Genomic DNA, 24,489 nt, shown 5'->3' on the forward strand with positions numbered 1-24,489 from the left:
GCTGCCTTCGGTGGCCCCTAGGAACAAGACGTTACCATAGTCTAAACGCGAGGTTACTAGTGCTTGCGTTAGCGTTCTTCTGGCCGATAGAGGGAGGAGGTCTAACGTTTTGTTTAGAGTCTTTAGCACTCCAAAACATTTGCCTACAAGACGCCTAATGTGGCCATCATAAGAGAGAGCAGGGTTCATCCAGATCCCTAGATTCTTTGCCTCCTGACAAGGTATGGGGGTAGGACCCAGACATGTAGGCCACCATTCATCCGACCAGTCTTCCCTTTTTCCCCCTACCACCAACACCTCCGTTTTAGAGCCATTGAGTTTTAAACAGTGGGCGTCCATCCATTTAGCTAGGGCCTGCATACATGCTTTGAAATTGTGGGGGGTGTTGGAGGTGTTTTGTGATAGGGAGATGAGCAGTTGGGTGTCGTCAGCGTACGACACCAACTCCACCCCATAGGACTGTACCACTTTTGCTAGTGAGGCCATATATAGATTAAAAAGAGTAGGGCTAAGAGCCGAGCCCTGAGGCACTCCCTGGTCTAGCGACACCTCCGCTGATCGGCAAGTCCCTTGTTGTACTTGGAAGCATCTTTCCGTCAGAAACGATTGCAGCCAGCCCAGCGCAGGACCAGCGACCCCGGCTTCTTGTAGACACCGTAGCAAGATGGAATGTGCTACGGTGTCAAATGCTGCGCTAAGGTCAAGCATAATCAAGGCCATAGTGTGACCTGCGTCTGCCCCTGCTCTTAAGGTCTCAGTAGCTCTAAGGAGGGCTGTCTCCGTGGAGTAGCCCGCCCTGAAACCTGATTGAGAAGGATGGAGTACATTCCATTTTTCCAGGTGTTCAGTGAGCTGAGCGTTGACCACCTTCTCAGCCACCTTGGCCACGTATGGCAGTAGGGAAATGGGTCTGAGGTTTTCCAGAACCTCCAGGCTTATTGTTGGTTTTTTTCTAATAGGCAATACTATGGCCTTCTTCCATTCCATCGGTACCCGTTGAGTGGAGAAGGAGGTTTGTAGGACGTGTCTAATGTGAGGTTCCAGGGCTGTTAGGCCCTCCATCTATAGATATATGATTCTTCCATTTGTTCCTTCCTGGGATTTACCTTTGGTCTTTAAAGTCTTGCAAAGCTTCTCTGTGGAAACTTTATCTGTGGCTCACATTAAAGGTGGTATTTTTGATAGCCAGGTTCTTACAGTTGAGGACTGGTGAATGAAGTGCTTTGTTGTGTAAACCTCCAGGTTAAAAGGTTTTAAAAGATGGAATCATTTTGAGAACCGACCCTGGTTTCCTAACAGAGGTTCCCTCTTTGGATATAGGAACCAGGAATATTTCCTTCCTTCTTTTTTCCTAATCCCTCTTCTCATGATGAAACCCTTCTCCATTCTCTAGAAATAAAGAGGGTGGTGTTGATAGACTTAAATTGTACCAAAAGCTTCAGGAAAACGGATGAACTAAGTTTCACCTTCAGAAGTGTCAACCAGGGGTGTAAAGCTGCTAGCATTACTACATACAGGAGGGGTAGAGAAACTATTTCAACAGTTTATGAGGCTTCCAATGTTACTCCATCATTGAATATCAAGGGCAGATCTACAAGAGGTGTAGCAGCCTCTTGGGCTGACTTTACAGGGGTTTCTTTATCAGAGATCTCTCAAGCAGGTACCTGGGCCCTCCTAACAGCTTGCTGAAACATTAAAAACTTCACGGAGTGGGATTGGGGGAGGATAAATTTGGTCTCAAGGTTTTGTAACAAGTATTATTAGAGTAATATTCACTATTACTTTGTTTTTTACTATTAATATTTGAGTTTATGGCAGTAATAGTGACTTGTGTGGTTCTTCGGCCAGTTTATTGTTGGTAGTCCTCATACTTAAATGACTGGGATGAGGACTTGAGGATAGTGCCCCGGTTACTTACCCGTAAATTTGAACATCTTTAGTCCATGATAATGCCCCGGTTACTTACCGGTAAACTTCAAGATCTTTAGTACGTAGTGCTCATCACAGTCAGTATGGAAGGCCCTCGCTCCCCTCCATCTGGCCTCAGAAGACAACCTAGTAGCTCAGGAAGAGGTGCGGGCCTGGCCATAACTTGTACCACCCGAAGGGGGTGGAATTATGTCATGTTCATTCCTATGGCCTGGGTTTGGTCCTGTGAATGAGGTGGGATCACCTCATAAGTATGACTGTGAGAATACAGACATAAGATAATGAAGATTGCTGGTAAGTAACCAGGCCAGTAATGCTGTCAGAGTACTCAGACAAGTTAGTAAGGAATGGGCCTAGTGAGATGAAGAGCAGGTAACGTTCTTTAGAGAGGTGTATCTTCAATTCTTCCCTAACTTGGAGCGCTACCCGGCTGTCACTTCATCCTCTACACCTATTTGATGCAAGAAATAAATATACAATATATACTTCAAATAATCTGAGTTGCCTGTGTGGCATATGGACTGTAGTTATGACACATCACACACTCACCTTGTGCTCCTCGGCAGCCTCCTCTATTGGCCACACTGTATGTGCCTTGTGATCCCTCGACTCTCGGCAGATGACGCACAGGAGTGTGTGATCCTCTTTACAGAACAGCTTCAGCTTCTCCTGGTGTTTGGGGCACAGATGCTCGTCTTGGGGGTTCTCGGGGGATAAATTCAATCCGGACATTTCCACGATGTTTTTCAGCTCCCTGTTAGGTCGCAGTTTACCTTCGCGGGATACTGCCCGGCACTGGGGACAGGAGCGGTCCGACCACGGATCCTCCCAGTGATGAGTGATGCAGGAGCGGCAGAAGTTGTGTTCACACTCGATGGACACCGGGTCCGTGTACAACTCCAGGCAGATGGAACAAGTGACCTCGCCTCGGATGCCCTGGAGCTGCGCAGCTGCCGCCTTGAACAGAGATAAGGACGAATACGGTTCCTCCTTCGGCGCTGACACTGGACTTTGAAATGCTTTCAGTTTCCAGAAGATTAAGAAGTGGGAGTGTCTATCTGCCGCTGGGGTGGGGTCTCCGTGTCATGGAGGAGAGCTGGGCCCGAGTGTGGACTTTGACAGGCCTCACGTTTCCCTGAAAGTCCAGAAGGCCGCTGGAGAGTTACAGAGAGAGATTAGAACTGGCCTCGCCCTCTCGTAATATAACAATCCGGGTGTAACCGCGGAGAAATGCAACTACATCCGCTGTATTTCCCCTCACAGAACCGGAGGACAGAGGCTACACCCCGCAGCCCCCTGGGTGGTGCTGGCACTCGGGCAGCCTTATAATCCACTTTGAAGGATGCCTGGCGGTGTTGGAATGTTCTTTAAAGAGACCTCAGTCCTCAGACAAGTGACTGAGAAGGACAGTATCAAGGGGCCGCCACTATATGTGCACTAGCAGGAATGTGCGCCCACCAAGTGAAAACCAGCAGTCAAGGGCAGCTTGCAGCAACTATGGAAACCGCTCTTGCAGTGACAGACACCAACTCATTCTCAATCCCTCCAAAACTAAATTCCTCCTCCTATCTACCTCTCTCTCCCGCCTCCTGTTCAATCCTGGATGAATTAGCTGAATTTTACTCAACAGTAAACCCATCATTGTGGACTGCGCTAAATCCCTAGGTGCATACTTGACAAAAGACTCAACCTAATCTCACACATCAACTCCATTGCCAAGAACGCACGTTATCAGCTGCGCCTTCTGTGGGGGGTTCGTCGGTTCTTCCCGGAGAAAGACCTGAAGACCTTGGTCCAGACCCACAAGTAGCATTTAATTTGTAGCCTCGAGTATATGGAGTCCCACTTTACTAGCGGCTTACAAGTAAATTAAAGGTGCCAATTGGGTATATGCCAAATTTTACCTTGTTTCACGGAGAGAGCATAAACCGTTTAACACTGGTTTACTGACAACTACTGGTCTATATTCACCTCCATTAATAGCAGATGTTTATATTGAGGTTTCCATTGTCAAGATGTGCTTGGTGAGTGAAAATTGCTTTATCCAAATAGTTGTTTAATAATGGTTAATCATGGTTTGTATTGGTAAAAATATGTATGCGTTTGATTTATCAGGAAGTTTTTTGTATGTACGGATGGTGTTGGTGAATGGTTTTGAAATGTATCGGTTCATTGGGTTTCACTGAGGTGATTTGTCCATCAATGCTATACAAACAGCGAGAGTATTACAGAAAGTGCCCATAAATAAGAATGAGCCAAGGGACTCATATCAGTATATGGATTCTCTGCTCTGAATCTACTGTTATTTTGCTTCCACCAAACCGCTAAAGACATCGCTTTTTATTATAGCCTTATAGCCCGCCGTAGAGGGCTATACCGGCTATTAAAGGCCCTCTCCAGCGTTAAAGGCCCCGAGCCGAAGGCGAGGGCCTTAAACAAGGGAGAGGGACTTTAATAGCGGTATAGCCCATCTCCGAAGGGCTATAAGGCTATTAGAACATTCTGTCACTAGAGGACAGCATGTTCTAACAAAAAAACAAAGCCTTTTGGAAGCGTGAGGGGATTGGAATCCCCTCAGGCTCCCTGAAGCCTTTGTTCACAGCCAGAGCTGTGAACAAAGAAACATTGGAATGTTGGAGCTCCAGGCTTATACCAGCCATTATAAGCCCAGAGTACTCCATTGTTTTCAATGAATTCCCAACATTCCAATGTTCTAATTCCTTCTAAGTTGTTCTCTTTTAGGTTTAGCACCAGGAAGGCCTCATTTGGTGCAGGAGGTACTTCATACGTTATTAATAATCCAGCACAACATGCCAGAGTGAATTGTGCCTGTTCTGCTCTCACAAGCCACTCTCTGTTGAATATTTGGCTGCCTAGTGGCTCAATATAGGCCAATCTATCATGCCATCAGTCAGGAAACATGTATCCCTCAATAGCAGCTCAGTGACTCTCAAAAAAGAAATCAGTACTCAGAATGATGTGGCATAAATATTTATGTGTCCATTTTCTCTCTTTTCTCCCTAGGGAGTGCAGACCATCTTCAGCAGGTATGTTCTCTTTTTCCTATGGACACTGTATTGAAAACTTAATTTTGTCCCTTATATGAAGTCTTATTCTCACTAATTTTATGGCACACGTTTTTATATATGATAACGGATTCACTAAAAAGCAGCATCTTTGTGCTATTGTTATAAAAGTGTGAACTTGTGTATCAGTCTTAGACTGCAGGAGAAGTGGCCATGTTTTAAGAAGTTTATTGAACTGATATGATTGCACAGAACTAAGGGTTTGCTGTTGCTGTGCTTAAAAAAAATGCCTGGTGACTAACACAGCAGCCTGCCATTCACACACACCAGTATGAAGCACCTATATCAAAATAGAGACTTCTTGTCGCAGATTCCTTACCTTAGAACATTCCCCGAGTGTCAGACTGGATCCGGAAATTTTTGAGTAGCACTCCTGCGTGCTAGTTTGGCTCTGCGTCATCGTCAGCATTCACGCCTGAACTGACTTGTGAGCCTATGTGGGTCTGATGGAATGTGGTTTATTAGTAAGTATAGTTGGGTACCTACCACTAGTACAATGTCCTCAATCACAATATAAGGTCCAGTCAAGGTCTCAATAAATTATTCCCTTGCTCAACCCATGGTAGCTGGCTGTGAGCAGGCTGATTTAACTTGGGAGACACGTGTGTAAAGCATTTTAAAACACTAATACATTAAACAAGTTAGACTCAACAAACAATAAAAGTCCAACACCAATCTAAGAAAATAGGAACTATTTTTATGATTAAAATGACACCGAAACAACAAATATCCAATGTAGGGAACCAGAGAATTTTTAATTATTAAAAATAAAACTAGCGCTTAGAATCAAGTAGCACTCAAAAGGTTAATAAAGATTGGCTGGACTGGGGCAAAGTCAAGAATGCAGGCCGCCTATTGTGTAACACTTTTACACTTACTTCCAGAATGTTTCTTGATGCAGTGATTCACAGCACCAACCAAGCGTTCACAGGCTCTGGTTTGCCTCTTGGGGCCTGGGACTACAACTCCTACAATGTACCTGGTCAATCCAAGTAAAATCCAGGTGAAGCTTGTCAGCTGGAGCTGTCCTCATTGTTGATGTTGCAGGTTGCCCTTCTAGCACTTTTCTACCTGTTGCTGATCAGGGAGTGCACTCCTTATCCTATAAGACAGAAAAGCAACGTCCTTTTGTTGTGAAGCCTTGCGAGTGGAGCAGGTGCAGTCCTTATGAGTGCAGTCCTCTCTTGCAGTCCATCTTCTCCAGATGTTTCATTTGGGCCTTTGAGGGTCTACAGCACCAATCCAAGGTTCCAGAATCTCTGAGTTGCTCCCTGGGAATTTATGACTTCAAGAACCACAATGCACCGGGCAGGGCCGGTTTTCGAGATGGTGGCGCCCTGTGCAACAATCTCTGTTGGCGCCCCCTCTCCCCACACATCAAACTATGCATTTCTTTCTTTGGTGCGGTCTGTAATCTCACAGCTGTGTATCCGCATAATTTTCGATAGAATCATAATTTTAGTTGGTCCATATGTGACCATTGTTCTGTCTCCAAAGCTGTCAGCCATGTGCAGTTGGCAAGTGCTCCAACTGAACTCCCTAACAGGGACGGCAGTGGACATGGGATGAATAATGGAGTGCGGGGTAGGGGGAACACACAGGAAAGGGGGGGGGCCACTGGCCCATATGTAACACTTCCGTCTCCCTCTACTTGCACAGAGGGCAAGGAATAGATGAACATGTAATTTGATACTTTCCTGACCTAGTGATAGGCACTTACAACGACATACACTGGTTTCAGTCTCAACTCCAGAGCCCTAAATCATGTCCCATATTCAACATCTATTTACACTTTTAAATCGCACTATACAAGGATCGTTGAATGAAAACCAGAACTACAGAAACTCATCTGAGAAAAAGCAATACTCCTACAGGTTAGGGGAGCATACCATGCAACATGCTCTAAAATAAGGGATATCTAAAACAGAACTGTGTGGTTGTTTTGAATTACATCAAGGGTTCTTACAGTCTGTGCAGAGAACCAAATAAGAGTTTTTTATTTGTAAAGTTAGAGAATTCAATATAAGACAGCAATCGTTCCAAAAAGGTGAGGCCTGTTCAATTCATTTTGTGACTTTTAATATTTGAAGTAGAATCCTGTTCTTTTGATAGAGTACTACCTGTAAATTATTGTGTGCCTCGCTGAGTTTTCTTAACTGTATCCAGATAGATCACAGAGCAGCGAACATGTGCCTAAAACAAACCAGGCCTATTGGCTTTGCCAGTACATATTAACAGTCTCACATCAATAAATGGCGCCAGGTGAATAAGTAGAATTGAAAATCCATCAATTCTTAAAATATAAGACTCTGAATTAAACATTTCCAAGTTCCATTTTCTCCAGTTCTTCCTTACATACCATGTTCCTCTGCATTCCCTCCTCCTGCTATACACATAGACCCTCTTATTCTCTGCATCTTTCTGAATTCCTCTCTCAAATCTGCTTCTGCTTCATCACCCTTTTCACATAGACCTTTTGCATTTAATTCCTTACGTCACCTACTCCACCATACCCATGGTCTGTTGCGCTTTAACTCCCTCTGGATTATTATGCTATAATGTCAATTAGCGCCGGGAAACCCTCACGGGTAGCTGTTCGCGCTCTACAAGACTAATAATAAATAAATACCCTTGCACATGCATGTACACACACATACGCACGCACACGCACACACACACACACACACACACACACCCTCTCTCTCTCTCTCTCTGGCTCTCTTTCTCTCTCTCTGTCTCTCTGTGTCCCTCATCTAGAAATACAGAATGTTCTTTTCCTTTTTGTTCAGTCCGAATACCCACAACTGTGCACCTTCATCACCCACTTTCACATAAATTAGTTATTACTATCAGCACAGAAGTAAGCATTGATCTGATCTACTGACATGCACTTTGAAGTAACTCATACCTCCTTCAAGTGGTACCCGTGTAATCACCCAGACACCTAGAAGTGACTCAATTCAGCTTATTTGTGATGAGAGTAATTTGGGACATAATGAAAAATAACTAAACAGAGACTGCCCCGCTGCCATGGATTACCTTAAGAGTTATTACAATATTGAGAAACAGATTGGTGTTTTAGAGAGCAAAATGAATGACTTGAACATATTGCCGAGAATAGACTTGTTTGAAAGTTATTTTCTTAACAGCTGTGGCTCTCCTGATCGTTGTTCTCAAGGCAACAAAAATCCCCATGGCAATGGAGCAGCCACAAGGGTCTCCCGGTCCCATGAGAGGCCTATGACAGGATGAGCATACCATGCTGTTCACCAAGAAAAAGAAAATCAAGCGCTCGTCTTTTTTTAAATGACAAACTGCTTTCCTAATCTTTCTCCTGGTGTGAGGAGTGGCACATAGCCTCTAGGCTAACGGTCAGAAATATGTGCGAGCAGGCATGCACCTTGCTAGCTCCAAACCGTGTGTGTTGTAAGCACCCAACAGATCTTGGCACCCGGTGCGCTGGCACCAGTCGCAACGCCCTAAAGCCGGGCTTGGCACCTGGCCAAATCCTTGCCGTCCTCCGAACCCTGACCAGCTAGGTTCTTCTTGGTAGAGATGATACCGGTGGAGCTCTTTTAACCTGTTGCTTTCAATCAGTCCACCATTCAACATTCAGAGCAAGGCAAAGTCCATTTGGGCTGAAGACCAAAGTGTGCAGCAGGTGCAGTCCTCTCTTTTTCAGTTCAAGGGTCCAGCAGAACAGTCCTTCTTCTTCTTCTAGTTTCAAGGCAGGGATCTGAGTTGCTATCAGCTCTCCCATATTGATGTAGGCACCTCTGACCAATGGGTGCATGGTGCCACCCTCGGGTATGACACCTCCAAAGTGTGGCATATTCTTGTCCCAGAAAGCACTGTTCTTTAAAATCCAAAAGTGTCTGACTTGCCCAACCTACTGGTGTAGCTAACTTTCCCCCAGCACTCCCCAAAACAGACCCTCTTCTAATTCAACTACTGGGACTCCAAACTGCTGGGGTGGGCCTGTTCCTGCCCTAAACTGTCATTCCCGTTTGAGGACCAGTGTGGCTACCCAGCATTGGTGGCTATGAGTAACACAATATGATGGTGAGCAATGGAGCACAACTCGGCAGCGGCTCCCGCACAATGCAGCACTTCTCTGCCGTCAATTCTTATGTCTACAAGCACGAAAGTAAAGGACTTCCTTCCTGCTCGTGGAACACAAATCCAACTAATCCTGGAGCTGCTCTCATGCTATTTCCAGCATGCCCTACCATATACTTCAGACTTACAGGTAAGTTGTTAATACCAATTGTAATTATACCTAATTACCATGTACTTTAATTCAGAGAATATGTCCAGGTCTGGCTAGCAGAGCTTAGGGCACAGTCAGAGTTAGAAAACTACTAGCATCTAGTAGTCAAAATGGGGCCAACAAGTGGTGGGGTATGATGCTAAATGCCCTAGTTTCTCACAAGGGGCCACCCCAGCATGCTGAGGTCAGTTCTTTTCTTTAAGCACTAGCCAGTGCACATGCATAGAGAGCTAGCCCCAGTCATTTTATGACTGAGTTTTTTGATGTTATGTTGAGATTTGTTTAGATTGTTCTCTTGTTGTGTGAGGGTGCCCCTTAGAAACCAGCGAGTTGCAAGCCGTGTGGTGACTGACACCAGCACATGTCTGTAACAGACACCCATAATTGGTCTGACCCACTATTGGTCTGTTTGTGGTACTTGGAGCAGTACCATGACTCTAAGACTGTGAGAGGTTGGTCTGGTATATGATGTTCACTGTTCTAGTGAGCACCTTGCACCAGTCCAAACAACCCTTATGGTGATGGTTGTAAAGTCAACCTTATAGACCAGCTATACTAGGGGTAGCATGGACAAAGCAGTCTTAGGCTAAGCTCAAGAGGGCATGTGAAGCCAGCTGTTTTACCATATGCAATCCCCTTAATACCAAATAAAAGGACACCACACAGGATATATATTCAAAATATATATGTATTTATTTCTAAACAAACCCCTGAACTCTTTATGAGCACAAAGCACAAGCGCAAAACAAGTAACTTAATAGAATAGACAAAAGTTGCACAATTATGGATATGGCCGGGTGGCCCGCTAAACCATATATTAAAAAAGTGGTATAAGTACCACGTCACAAACAAATGGTAGGGCCTAGGGCCTTGGGAATCGCTGGGACTACACTGGACTAACAATGGTTAGGGAGCAGGAGGCCCACGGGATGTGTGTGCAGTGCCTAAAGGCACACGCGTTCACACATAGAAGTCAATGGGTGCGTAAAAGTTAAAAGTTAAAGGTTTGGGAGTCTTCTGACTGGACTAGAACTTAACCACTGGAAACTAGGACACTAGGAGTGTAAACCTTTACAGGAGCACCGTAGTACTCGCGTTACCTAACCCACAGGAAGCGGGTGCATTGGTCCCAAAGTGTGTTGGGTTTCGTCGTGGAGATTTATGGAGCCTTGGAGAAAAGATGCTGCAGGCGGCCAGAAGAGAAGAGTCCGGGTGGATCCAAGGGTAGATCGAAGATGTAGAGGACCTGAAAGCAGAGGGGACAGAGTCTGGGTCACTAGCCAGTGACCAGGATGAAACCAGGATGGAACCAGGTGATGTCGCATTGCAATCAGGTGCTGATGGGAAGCTTGTCTCTGCAGCCATGTGGACCAGGAGGTGTCGACGACAACCAGGAGGCAGGGACAGACTGTCCCACAAAGGCTCTCACTGTCGGCGGTGTTGGCTTCAAGATTGGGGCCAAAAAGCCTTGGCAAAAGCAACCCACGCAGGATTCGCTGTAGGCTTCTTACTCAGACCAGCAAGGTCTGAGGGGCTGCTTCTTTTGAGGAAAGCAAGGGCCAGTCTGGAGCAACCAAACCAGCAGTGTAGTTTCACAGATTCGTTGCCAAGATGGCCACTAGCCAACGGCAAGTGACCGGGCAGACGCGTCGAGTAGGAAAATGCAAAAGGGCCCCACGCAGAACTCGTGGAGTGTGTAGGGCTGATCTTTGGTGCAAATGCTGCTCGGTGCTGGGGCTTCTCAATCCCCAATGCCAGCTTCGAGGAGGCCTCGGGGGCTGCACAGTTAGCAGGTCGCAGACTTTTCAAGATGGCCGGTTCCACGTGTGTGGTTTATTAGTAAGTATAGCTAGGTACCTACCACTAGTACAATGTCCTCAATCACAATATAAGGTCCAGTCAAGGTCTCAATAAATTATTCCCTTGCTCACCCCATGGTAGCTGACTGCGAGCAGGCTGATTTAACGTGGGAGACAGGTGTGTAAAGCATTTTAAAACACCAATACATTAAACAAGTTAGACACAACAAACAATAAAAGTCCAACACCAATCTATGAAAATAGGAACTATTTTTATGATTAAAATGACACCGAAACAACAAATATCCAATCCACTATAGGGAACCAGAGAATTTTTAATTATTAAAAATAAAACTAGCGCTTAGAATCAAGTAGCACTCAAAAGGTTAATAAAGATTGGCTGGACTGGGGCAAAGTCAAGAATGCAGGCCGCCTATTGTGTAACACTTTTACACTTACTTCCAGAATGTTTCTTGATGCAGTGATTCACAGCACCAACCAAGCGTTCACAGGCTCTGGTTTGCCTCTTGGGGCCTGGGACTACAACTCCTACAATGTACCTGGTCAATCCAAGTAAAATCCAGGTGAAGCTTGTCAGCTGGAGCTGTCCTCATTGTTGATGTTGCAGGTTGCCCTTCTAGCACTTTTCTACCTGTTGCTGATCAGGGAGTGCACTCCTTATCCTATAAGACAGAAAAGCAACGTCCTTTTGTTGTGAAGCCTTGCGAGTGGAGCAGGTGCAGTCCTTATGAGTGCAGTCCTCTCTTGCAGTCCATCTTCTCCAGATGTTTCATTTGGGCCTTTGAGGGTCTACAGCACCAATCCAAGGTTCCAGAATCTCTGAGTTGCTCCCTGGGAATTTATGACTTCAAGAACCACAATGCACCGGGCAGGGCCGGTTTTCGAGATGGTGGCGCCCTGTGCAACAATCTCTGTTGGCGCCCCCTCTCCCCACACATCAAAATATAATTTTTGATCAAGTAGTGTTCCCCAGCGAGTACCCCACCGTCTCCATGTACCAGCTTGCAGTGCATGTTATTTCCCTCCTGTGCCAGCTACGAAGACGCAAATACATTTGCGTCCATCTTTAACTTGTCCTCTTTCAGATCCGCCATGAACGGATTGAATATTCAGTTCCTATATATGTCGTGCCACCGTCTTTTTGTGGTACACTTTACACGTTTTTCAGCTCTGGCGAAGTAGGCCCAGAATATGCCATTGAGCCTTTTTCGAGTTCTCTCCTGCTTCCTGACTCCGAGGGCCTCAGCCCAGGCTACCTCTGTGCCAGTGGCCCCCACCTTACTTCCCTGCGCGGCTCCGGCGCATAGCCTAACCTCTGCCTGCCAAGACCGTCTTCAACCTTCGAATTATCTGCTCCACTCCTCGAAAACACATTCCTGTCTCGTAGTTCAAGTAAACATCCTCCCAGCTGCAGGAGCAGAGGGCCCAGTTCTTCTGTCTCCGTGCAAGTAATTCATAGACTCCGTTGCCATGGTAGGCCCATGCCCCCTCACCCCGCATGCCAACACGTAGACGCATACATGCAGACAGTATAGAGTAGTCCCTGCCCGAGAGACCTTTTCCCTTCCAGACACTACTGTTCCTTAAACATACGATACCGGATACGATTTGGGATTAGGTTGATCTGACATCTCAGACTTATGTCTACACTTATGTCTACACTTGTAGTGCTAAATGTCAAGTCCTTTCACCTTCTGGTTATACGTCAGACACACGTCAAGCTGCTGCGCGCGCATCTCTGCCTTATATTTCTGCTGACATTGCAAGATTCTCTTATGTATCCACCCATTTTGTGACCTCATGATCAATGACGTTTCTAGTGTACGCCTTCATGCACGCCTATTATACCGCCTTTTTAATGACGTTTAATGACGTTTCCATGTTTTATCTCTTCTTTTCCAGCTGTTACGCCTACTGTTACGCCTACTACATGCTCATACATTGTAATGCATTGACTATATATATGTACTTCTGTAAACAATATGTTGTCTGTCTTCCCTTCCTGAACCCTGTGTGGTGATGGAATGGTTATGCCACCTTGGCTCGAGCCAATAACCCAATTCCTTTTACAGGAATAAAACCCTTTTGAGTTTACCTCAATATCCCGGATTTTGCCTCTTATTTTTCTGAGTTATTCTTATTGATTATTGATAGCAAATTAAGTATAGGTAATCGATTTTACCACAGTTCTGGCGCCCGAACAGGGACCCCTCCCCCACCCCACGCGCCGGCGGTGCGTTGCAGGCCTAGCCCCCTGCCACAGCCGGACGGACAACTACGCGTACCCGCAGGATTTCCTGTATCTCCCTCAGGCCAACGGAGGTGACTGAGGCTGCGATCGACACCCAGACGAGGCGGTGAGGAGTGCGGAGGATCCCAACCCGAGCCTAGCTGAGAGAGCAAGATCCGTGGTATACCGAGGCCCGCCAGGTTCCGAAGTTCCGAAGTATCTGCGTCCAGTCCGTGTCGAGTCCAGTCCAGAGTTTCCGAGGCCTTCCGTTTCCGTGCTTCCTGGTGAGTACCGTTGCTAGGGACGCATCCTGACGTGCGCATTAGTTTGTGCCGGTCAAGACAGGTTCGGGTGCACGAGCCTGGTCTGCACTGTTTAGCAGTGTATCTGTACTGTATAGCAGTATATCTAGTCTGCACCTGTATAAGGTGTATCCGTGCCGTTTAGCGGTACATCCTGTTGCACTTGTTATTGTACTCAATTAATGTGGTTCGTTCTTGAAATGTTTTAATGTGTCATTCAAATGTCGTGGTATGAGTGAATGTTCGATTTTCATTGTTGTGCTTCGACGTGTCTTATGTATAGTGTGTTCATATCTGAGTAAGAATCAAGTAGCCAGATTTCAGAATGCCGTTGTTCTCTAAATTAAGACAAATAAAAACCCGTAAGGGGGTTCTGGAAGAAGCTGTTCCCATTCCACCTAGGGACACTCCAGGGTACTTTATGTACCATAAGCACGGCTTAGATGCTGTTTTATTTCTCGACTTGTGGGTAGACTACACTAAAGAACTGTCCGAGAATCAGAGATGGCCCGCTGCAGGGACATGGGATGCAGATTGCATCATGAGAGTAGAAGAAGCATTATGGAAAAAGAAAGCCAGACAGTCACAGAAAGATGCCATCGAGTTATGGCGTAAAGAGTCGCATAGGCGCACAGAAAAAGCTCACAGACTAGAAGAAAAGAGTAAGGAAGAACCCGACAAGGTCCGAGAAAACGCATTAGTTGAGGAAGGTATCAGAGTAAAATTAGAACAAGTAGACAGACAGCGTAATACGCTTATGAATGGCATGTTCCCCATCCTATCAAAAGGCCTGCCTAAGGCCTCTCCAGAAATACCGAAGGACCTACCACCCCCATTGCTCCCGACTAAGACACACCCGAGGACAGCAAAGGACGTTTTCCTTTCTTCCTACTTAGATGATGTTGCTCCCACCTATGTTAATACCCCATTGCCTGCGCCCTTGCCTGCGCCAGGGCCTGTGCCTAACGGTCTGAACCCTTATGCTCTTCCTCCCCCACAAGCTACTCCTCCCCAGAATCCTCCTCCTACTTCCCTTGATACAGATCCGACTAACCCTTTCGGAACCGGTGCCTCAGGAGGCGCGTCCGGAGGGGCTGGTTACCAGACTCCACCACCAAACCATCGTCTGAGTCTTAGAGAAATAGCGCAACAGCGTACACCTAGAACAGATATTACATTTTATGGAGATCGCCTTGCAGATTGTAGATATGATCCTGTACCTGGTAAAAAGAATGATGTAGACATGTTACTTGCATCAGTACGTTTACGACGAGTCACGAACTTCCTAATGTCACTACCTGAAATGACAGAACATATGGATCGAATATATAAGTTTGTGCAGACAGGAGTAGGGCCTGAAAGCATTAAAGAGGCCATGGAGCATCAGAAAGTGGATACTAAAGCCAAGCTATTACGGTTTCTTATAAACTGTTTTATTCGAGAAGCAGATAGGCCGGGTGCGAACCCGGATGATTTGAAAGCACTCCACAAGTGGGGCCGACATATAGCCGATGGTCAGCATGACAAAGAAGCCAGTATAGATAACATGTACCGAAGAATCAGAACTTCAATAACTAAGATGCACGAGAAAAGACAGGCTGCTCTAGAAGCAGATGCAGATAAACAAGAATCCCCAGAGGAGGAGGCAGAGGAAGAACCAGAGACACTAGCACAAGCACAATTGCCAGTCAGAGATAGGGTCGCGTATGTAGGTAAAGGAAGACCGTTTAAAAGTCCAGTGCGTCTAGTGCGTCCGGAATGTAAAAGAATATATCAGGAAGCCATGTGTAATCCGAAAACACCCGAACACTTATTTCAAGCCACCGACCGAGTACTCCAAGAGCGCATGGGGTATCATGCACTTGACTCTATGGATGAACAAGAATTAGCCAGGTCAGCCGTGCAATGGGCTGACAACTCCGAGAAATATGGTGATGATGTGCTAGCGCATACGTTCCTGAATTTGACCCCGAGTGAGCAGCGTTTAGCTGGTATGTACATGATACAGCATCTGCTCTTGTTATATAAAAGCCAGCATTCTGATCCAGGTCCCCTGCGTGATATACTAATAGAACTGGTCACGAACAGATGGACAGGTTTAAGTACTGATCTAATTAAAGTAATTCTAGAACACCGCCACAAGTATAGTACATTCTTATGTCCACAGATTAACGCAGCACCCGTTATGGAACGAAAGACCATGTATTACATGGATAGACAGAATCCGTTGCGAGAAGTGCACCCCGTACAGAATGCAGACCACACGCTTAGACGCGTATTTGTGTATACTCCTGTAACTAAAATGGAATTATTGGAAATGAAGAAATTAGTACCCAGTCACGATAAAGACCCTGCAGGTTTTCACCGCGAAATAAAGGATATGTTATTAATGGGTGATTACACTTATCCCGACCTTATGAAAATACTGAAAGTACTACTACCTCCAGGAATATACGAGAAACTCAAAGAAAAAGAGTGGGAGGTGGGTAATGCAAAGATTGATTGGGCTGCATTAGAGGATGAAGAGAATACCCGAGTGCCAGGCCTAGGGCTTGGAGACAAAGTTAAAGCGTTACCAGGTTTATTAGTACAAGTGTTGCCACGTTTATTGAGTACGAAAAAGGAAGATTGGGGTGCAATTTCAGCATGCAAACAGAAACCTGATGAAGACACTAGTGATTTCTATACACGATTTGAGAAATGTTTTGGTATTAACAGCGGTTTGAAAGCAAGTAGCGAGTCATATCCACATCTTTTTGTAACGAAATTAGTCGAGAACTCCCTACCCCAGGTCAAGAATAGAGTACTGAAAGTAGAAAGCACTTGGCAAGCTAATACCCCTTCGCAAATGTTACAAATGTTACAGTATCACCAGAATAGACTTAGAGAAGAACAAGAACATGAACAGAGACGTATGAAAGATACGAAAATGAAAATGTTAGTTGCTCAGTCAGTTCCTGCTGATGGTCAGAAAAAGGGTGCGAACCAATCTAGTAATTCGTCAGCTCCCGTAAAGGGTGTATGTAATTATTGCAAACAGCCAGGTCATTATATAAATGAATGTGCCGTTTTGAAGCATAATATTGCCACGGGCAAGACAAAAGAAAGACCGCGTCCTCCTAGACAAGATCAGACTTCACAACAGGTACCCCAGAATACACAGCAGATCGCACCCATGCCAGCTCCTTCACAGACAGTAGCGATACCTCAGCAACAGCCCATTACTGCAACGCAAACCACGACACAGCAAATGTATCAGTATGCACAGAACGATTACCCTGATTACCAACGATACACATGAAACAGCCTAGAGAGTGAATTCCGCTTGCCCCTTATTGAAGTTCCTGTAGATCAGAATGGTCCTTACGTACATAGTCAAGTTTTAGGGAAAGACAGAAAGTTTCTCATTGATACAGGGGCAAGCAGAACCACGATAAGTCACAGTGAAGTACCAGGGGCACCCCTCTCAGGCTCACAGAACGTGTCCCTCGGATTTTCAGGAAAACCGATTATCAACGAAGTATCACAACCCCTCCCTCTTGCAGTAGGTCCTCTGACACGGACTACAGACTTATTGCTCACGAAATCCTGTCCAGAAAATCTATTGGGCATTAAAACACTGAAAGCTCTAGGAGCTATTATTTGTTGTTCTCCCGAGGGAGTACGATTATTTTTGCGAGATTTCAAAGGCCATTATGTATTGAGAGACATGGATCCCCGATTACAGAACGTCCCTGCCCACCTGTGGGCGCAGGGCCCCACTGATGTAGGTTGCATGCACATTACCCCGTATCGAGTCACACTTAAAGCAGGAGTGGTATTACCACGAATTCGACAATACAAGTTACCTCCAGATGCTGTAGTGGCTTTACTGAGAATCATTGACGAGCTAATCGCACAAGGTGTGGTTGTGGAAACCGACTCTAATGTGTGTAATTCTCCTATCATTCCTGTTCTCAAACGTACTGACCAAAATTCCCCACCTGTTTATCGATTGGTTATTGATCTGCGCGAATTGAACAAATGTATTGTACCTCAGTACCCTGTGGTCCCAGATATCTCCTCGTTACTGACAGCCATTGATTCCGAAGCAGCGTTCTTTACTGTAATAGATCTCAAGAATGCTTTCTTCAGTGTCCCTATTGATCCGGAAAGCCAATATTTGTTCGGATTCAGTTTAAATGGACGATCTTTTAAATTTGCCCGTGCACCTCAAGGATTCACAGAAAGCCCCAGCATCTATAGCCAAGCATTGAAAAAACAACTAGACAGTATCCACATGCCAGTTCACACTGCTCTGCTTCAGTATGTCGATGATCTGCTGATCACCGCTCGAAGTGAACCCGAATGTGAAAATGCATCTCTGATTGTTTTGAATTTCCTGGCTGACAAGGGACACAAGGTGTCTCCTTCGAAGCTACAATTCTGTGTTCAGCAAGTTGTGTACCTGGGTCACTTGCTGTCCAAAGTGGGGAGGCAGCTCACACCTGATCGCATTCAGTTAATTGTAAACATGTCACCACCCAGAACACAAAAGGAGGTACGGGCCTTTATAGGCCTCACCTCATACTGTAGACAATGGATTCCCCAATATGCATTTTTAGCAAAGCCACTCATTCAGTTGACAACACAGGAGGCAGCAACTTCGTCTGTCCTCCCTTGGACTCAGGAACATACACAGGCTTTTGAGGACTTAAAGAAAGCCTTATGTCAAGCACCTGTTTTAGCAACACCATGTTACAGTAAGCCTTTTACACTTTTTGTTACAGAACGTGAAGGTACTGCATTGTCAGTCCTCACCCAGGAACAAGCAGGTTCACATAAGCCTTGTGCTTATTTTTCCAGTACATTAGACCCAGTAGCACAAGCCCTTCCAGCATGTTTGAAATCAGTTGCAGCTACAGCTTTAGCAATCAGACAGAGTGATTCTATTGTGTTAGGACATCCATTGACAGTACAGGTTCCACATTCTGTAGAAGTCCTCTTGAATCGAACTCAGACCCAACACCTAACCATAGCAAGACTGACAGGTTACGAATTGACATTGTTTCAGCCACACATTGAAATCAGACGCTGCAGCACATTGAATCCTGCCACGCTATTGCCAGTAAATGGAGTAGATCCATTGGCACATGATTGTATTGAAGTTATTACTATCACAACAAAACCCAGACAAGACTTGACAGATGTTCCGTTACCAGATCCAGACCTGACACTTTATGTGGATGGTTCATGTATGAGAACAAAGACAGGTGAATTAGTGGCAGCTTACGCCGTCACGACAGACACGGAAGTCATTGAAACCAATTGTATTGACACTTTGTCAGCCCAAGCAGCAGAGCTTATTGCTCTGACACAAGCATGTATACAAGCTAGGAATAAGAAAGTTAACATATATACTGATTCACGTTATGCATTCGGAGTCGTTCACGACTTTGGAGTCCTCTGGCGAGAGAGAGGTTACTTAACTTCTCACGGTGCCAACATCCAGCATGGTCCCCTCATTCAAGCTCTGTTAGATGCAATACATCTACCTACTGCAATCTCTATCATGAAATGTAAGGCACACACTAAGATTACTGATGTCATTTCCCAGGGTAACGACCTGGCAGACCGAACAGCAAAGCAAACTGCTCAGAACCGAACTCATGTAACTGATCAGACACAGATAGAGGTACCAGCACACTGCATGACAGTTAGGGATCCCGCACATGATGTGATCGACATACAGTCACATGCAACACCAGATGAAATTAAGGAATGGACTAGACTAGGAGGGGTCCAAACAGACCAGGGATGGATGACGAAGGGAAAATCTACATGGTTTCTCCCCGACTCTATGGTACAAGTCATCATTAATACAATACATAGTCCTGCACACCTTGGTGAGAAAGCAATGCTAGACAGTATTCAACACATATGGTCCAATAAAAACTTACGGGCAGCAGCCAAACAGAAAGTACGTACTTGCATGATTTGTGGTCAGTTCAATCCAGGTAAAAGCATCCCCGTAGAGCAAGGTGGATTCCAGCCTCCCGATCACCCTTTTGAAGTCCTCCAGATGGATTATATCCAGATGGAACGGTGTCGAGGATTCAAGTATGTTCTCGTAGTCGTGTGTGCTCTTTCCCGATGGATAGAGGCATACCCAGTTCCCGACTACACTGCTCCGACCACTGCCAAGCAGTTGGTTCGTGAATACTTCCCGCGGTATGGTTTGCCCCGTATCGTGTACTCAGATAATGGTCAGCCATTCTCATCCGAACTTGTGAAACACATTACACTTCTGTTAGGTTACCAGTGGAAGTTCCATTGTGTCCGGCATCCCGAGGCAGCAGGTCTCGTGGAGCGTCATAATCAAACATTGAAAATCCGACTTTCCAAGATCTGTAGAGATAAAGGTATAGACTGGATAGTTGCCTTGCCGGTCGCCCTCTTCTATATGAGGATGGTGGCCCATTCCCGTTCTGGACTATCCCCGTATGAGGTGGTCTTCGGTAGGCCACCGAATATGTGGGGGACGCCCATCCCGCGTAAAATAACTGATGTTGATTGTCTTATGCTGACAGATTACCTTGCCTCCTTGATGTCTGCACTACAATCTTGTCGTTCACAGGTAGCTGCAGCCTTTCCCGACAATACTGAGACGAAGCCCCATGAAGTGGTGCCTGGCGATTTCGTATACGTGAGGAATTTTGATCGGAAGAGTCCACTGGAGCCCCGCTGGCAATCGCCGAAGTTGGTTTTGCTGACAACGAGGACCGCGGTTAAGATAGAGGGCAGGAAGGGATGGCTGCATTCCAGCCATATTAAAAAATACTTTGGACTTCCTTCGGACTTGGACACTAAGCCCTGCCCTCCTCCACAGACTGACACGAAACTCCCTTTGGTTGAGAAAACTGCTTCAGAAATTTACAGACAAAAGTTACGATCTAGCAAGTCAGACAGTTTAATTGTTTAAGTCCTCCCCTAGGTGAATCGGTTAAATTAGTTTCTGACATGTATCCCCTAGATCAAGATAGAGAGACAGATAGACAAAGACAACATAAGAAAAAGGCGTATTGCAAATCACTTCGTAGTCGCTGTATAGTGACACTACTTGTTATGTTTTTTTTATGTTTGCTGATTATCACTGCTGGTATTCTTCTGCATATATACTACCCTATATTCAAGCGTGCAACTTATAATGCTACTACTGAACATTCTTTTAGTGACTTACCGCCTCATGAATTATCATATAGACTTGCGCTGCGCAACAACACTTTCATCAGTATGTTACATCACTCCCATCAGGCTACCAATGCTACTAATTGTTGGATATGTGGTCGTCTCCCTCCTTACCAAGAAAACAAGGGTGTTTTGCCCCTTTTCCCGTACCCGTTCACTCACAATGGCACATGTGCCGCGTGGTTTAAAATGCTCAATTCCCTAGTTTCTACTGCTGCTATTTATGAAGGTAACTGGGTTTGGGGTGACCTGAACTTAGTCCTGCTTAAGGTATGCTACCCTGACAAGGAGGGACTCCCCGTTGATACTGGAACTGATCTAGAAAACGAAGTATATGGGTTAGGAAATTACACAGTCACTTTCATGATTTTATCTATCGAATCCGAAGCTGCTCCTGTTCTACCTGCTATGGCAGTCTTGCCTGTTACTGGTGAACTATGTGTTCGAAAAAATGGTTCTGTACACGTAGGTCATAGTAAATGTACCACTGTAGTGGAATTCACTGATCATGGTAGATCCACGTTTAGGGCTCTACGTCATTCCTATTTTGTTTGTGGTCATACCGCATATGTTCGTTTGCCTTTAGACTGGGATGGTACTTGTTATATTGCATTCCTTCTGCCACCTGTTTTTCTAGCCCCTCCCGACTATCATAGAAACACCAATCTGGTTAAGCATAGATACAAGAGAGATCTCCCGCTTGTCAATTATAAAGAAACTACATGGGAACAATATACAGATTTCAATAAAGGTTTCTTCCCCTACCTAGGTACTGTTTCAAATAGTAAACTAATCCGTAGATTGACCAGAACCCTCGAAGCAGTGGTACTTGAGACCGCTTCAGCTCTAGGTAACTTAACGGAGGAGCAGTCCGCTATGCGGGTTGTTGTTCTTCAGAACCGCCTTGTTATTGACGTCATCTTGGCAGATAGGGGTGGAGCTTGTAAGGTCATCGGGTCAAGCTGCTGTATTTTCATCCCTAATAACGCGCCAACCGTGTACAAAGCTATTACACGTCTCCATAAGATTGCAAGTTTAATTCATCAGACTCCAGGCACCTGGACTTGGTCCGGTTGGTTCTGGACAACGTTGTCTGCCTGGGGGTGGAAGATCCTATCCCTCCTAGGTATTGGTTTTCTTGTAGTATTCAGTTGTTGCCTGTGTATCCAATGTGGACCGGCAATTTGCGGCCTGTGTGCCACTTCATGTGTTCCACGTTCAAGTTCCCATTCACAGCGCGTAAAGCAAGAAGAGCAAATGATGTTAAGTGAACAAGTCGATCAATTAATGAGAATCGATGTTTCATGAAGGGTCCGTGGGGAACAAGGAGGGAATGAGGAAATATAATTTTTGATCAAGTAGTGTTCCCCAGCGAGTACCCCACCGTCTCCATGTACCAGCTTGCAGTGCATGTTATTTCCCTCCTGTGCCAGCTACGAAGACGCAAATACATTTGCGTCCATCTTTAACTTGTCCTCTTTCAGATCCGCCATGAACGGATTGAATATTCAGTTCCTATATATGTCGTGCCACCGTCTTTTTGTGGTACACTTTACACGTTTTTCAGCTCTGGCGAAGTAGGCCCAGAATATGCCATTGAGCCTTTTTCGAGTTCTCTCCTGCTTCCTGACTCCGAGGGCCTCAGCCCAGGCTACCTCTGTGCCAGTGGCCCCCACCTTACTTCCCTGCGCGGCTCCGGCGCATAGCCTAACCTCTGCCTGCCAAGACCGTCTTCAACCTTCGAATTATCTGCTCCACTCCTCGAAAACACATTCCTGTCTCGTAGTTCAAGTAAACATCCTCCCAGCTGCAGGAGCAGAGGGCCCAGTTCTTCTGTCTCCGTGCAAGTAATTCATAGACTCCGTTGCCATGGTAGGCCCATGCCCCCTCACCCCGCATGCCAACACGTAGACGCATACATGCAGACAGTATAGAGTAGTCCCTGCCCGAGAGACCTTTTCCCTTCCAGACACTACTGTTCCTTAAACATACGATACCGGATACGATTTGGGATTAGGTTGATCTGACATCTCAGACTTATGTCTACACTTATGTCTACACTTGTAGTGCTAAATGTCAAGTCCTTTCACCTTCTGGTTATACGTCAGACACACGTCAAGCTGCTGCGCGCGCATCTCTGCCTTATATTTCTGCTGACATTGCAAGATTCTCTTATGTATCCACCCATTTTGTGACCTCATGATCAATGACGTTTCTAGTGTACGCCTTCATGCACGCCTATTATACCGCCTTTTTAATGACGTTTAATGACGTTTCCATGTTTTATCTCTTCTTTTCCAGCTGTTACGCCTACTGTTACGCCTACTACATGCTCATACATTGTAATGCATTGACTATATATATGTACTTCTGTAAACAATATGTTGTCTGTCTTCCCTTCCTGAACCCTGTGTGGTGATGGAATGGTTATGCCACCTTGGCTCGAGCCAATAACCCAATTCCTTTTACAGGAATAAAACCCTTTTGAGTTTACCTCAATATCCCGGATTTTGCCTCTTATTTTTCTGAGTTATTCTTATTGATTATTGATAGCAAATTAAGTATAGGTAATCGATTTTACCACACCTGGTCAATCCAAGTAAAATCCAGGTGAAGCTTGTCAGCTGGAGCTGTCCTCATTGTTGATGTTGCAGGTTGCCCTTCTAGCACTTTTCTACCTGTTGCTGATCAGGGAGTGCACTCCTTATCCTATAAGACAGAAAAGCAACGTCCTTTTGTTGTGAAGCCTTGCGAGTGGAGCAGGTGCAGTCCTTATGAGTGCAGTCCTCTCTTGCAGTCCATCTTCTCCAGATGTTTCATTTGGGCCTTTGAGGGTCTACAGCACCAATCCAAGGTTCCAGAATCTCTGAGTTGCTCCCTGGGAATTTATGACTTCAAGAACCACAATGCACCGGGCAGGGCCGGTTTTCGAGATGGTGGCGCCCTGTGCAACAATCTCTGTTGGCGCCCCCTCTCCCCACACATCAAACTATGCATTTCTTTCTTTGGTGCGGTCTGTAATCTCACAGCTGTGTATCCGCATAATTTTCGATAGAATCATAATTTTAGTTGGTCCATATGTGACCATTGTTCTGTCTCCAAAGCTGTCAGCCATGTGCAGTTGGCAAGTGCTCCAACTGAACTCCCTAACAGGGACGGCAGTGGACATGGGATGAATAATGGAGTGCGGGGTAGGGGGAACACACAGGAAAGGGGGGGGGCCACTGGCCCATATGTAACACTTCCGTCTCCCTCTACTTGCACAGAGGGCAAGGAATAGATGAACATGTAATTTGATACTTTCCTGACCTAGTGATAGGCACTTACAACGACATACACTGGTTTCAGTCTCAACTCCAGAGCCCTAAATCATGTCCCATATTCAACATCTATTTACACTTTTAAATCGCACTATACAAGGATCGTTGAATGAAAACCAGAACTACAGAAACTCATCTGAGAAAAAGCAATACTCCTACAGGTTAGGGGAGCATACCATGCAACATGCTCTAAAATAAGGGATATCTAAAACAGAACTGTGTGGTTGTTTTGAATTACATCAAGGGTTCTTACAGTCTGTGCAGAGAACCAAATAAGAGTTTTTTATTTGTAAAGTTAGAGAATT

The 24,489-nt window shown here is 45.5% G+C and overlaps 1 protein-coding gene and 1 pseudogene across 2 annotated transcripts in view; one reads left to right on the plus strand and one right to left on the minus strand.

Moving 5' to 3' along the window:
- LOC147717705 (E3 ubiquitin-protein ligase TRIM39-like) overlaps positions 1 to 24,489 on the plus strand; it is a 948,681-nt pseudogene that overhangs the window by 605,917 nt on the left and 318,275 nt on the right. The gene's annotated exons all lie outside the window — the stretch shown is intronic.
- Positions 1 to 24,489, minus strand: part of LOC147717707 (E3 ubiquitin-protein ligase TRIM11-like) — a 442,086-nt gene that overhangs the window by 389,205 nt on the left and 28,392 nt on the right. Inside the window, exon 2 of the mRNA XM_086919295.1 lies at positions 2,479 to 2,886. Coding sequence (XP_086775421.1) covers positions 2,479 to 2,886 — 408 coding nt within the window. The remainder of the gene's footprint in view (positions 1 to 2,478; positions 2,887 to 24,489) is intronic.

This window comes from Lissotriton vulgaris, chromosome 5, assembly GCF_964263255.1.
Source record: "Lissotriton vulgaris chromosome 5, aLisVul1.2, whole genome shotgun sequence".
NCBI lineage: Eukaryota > Metazoa > Chordata > Amphibia > Caudata > Salamandridae > Lissotriton > Lissotriton vulgaris.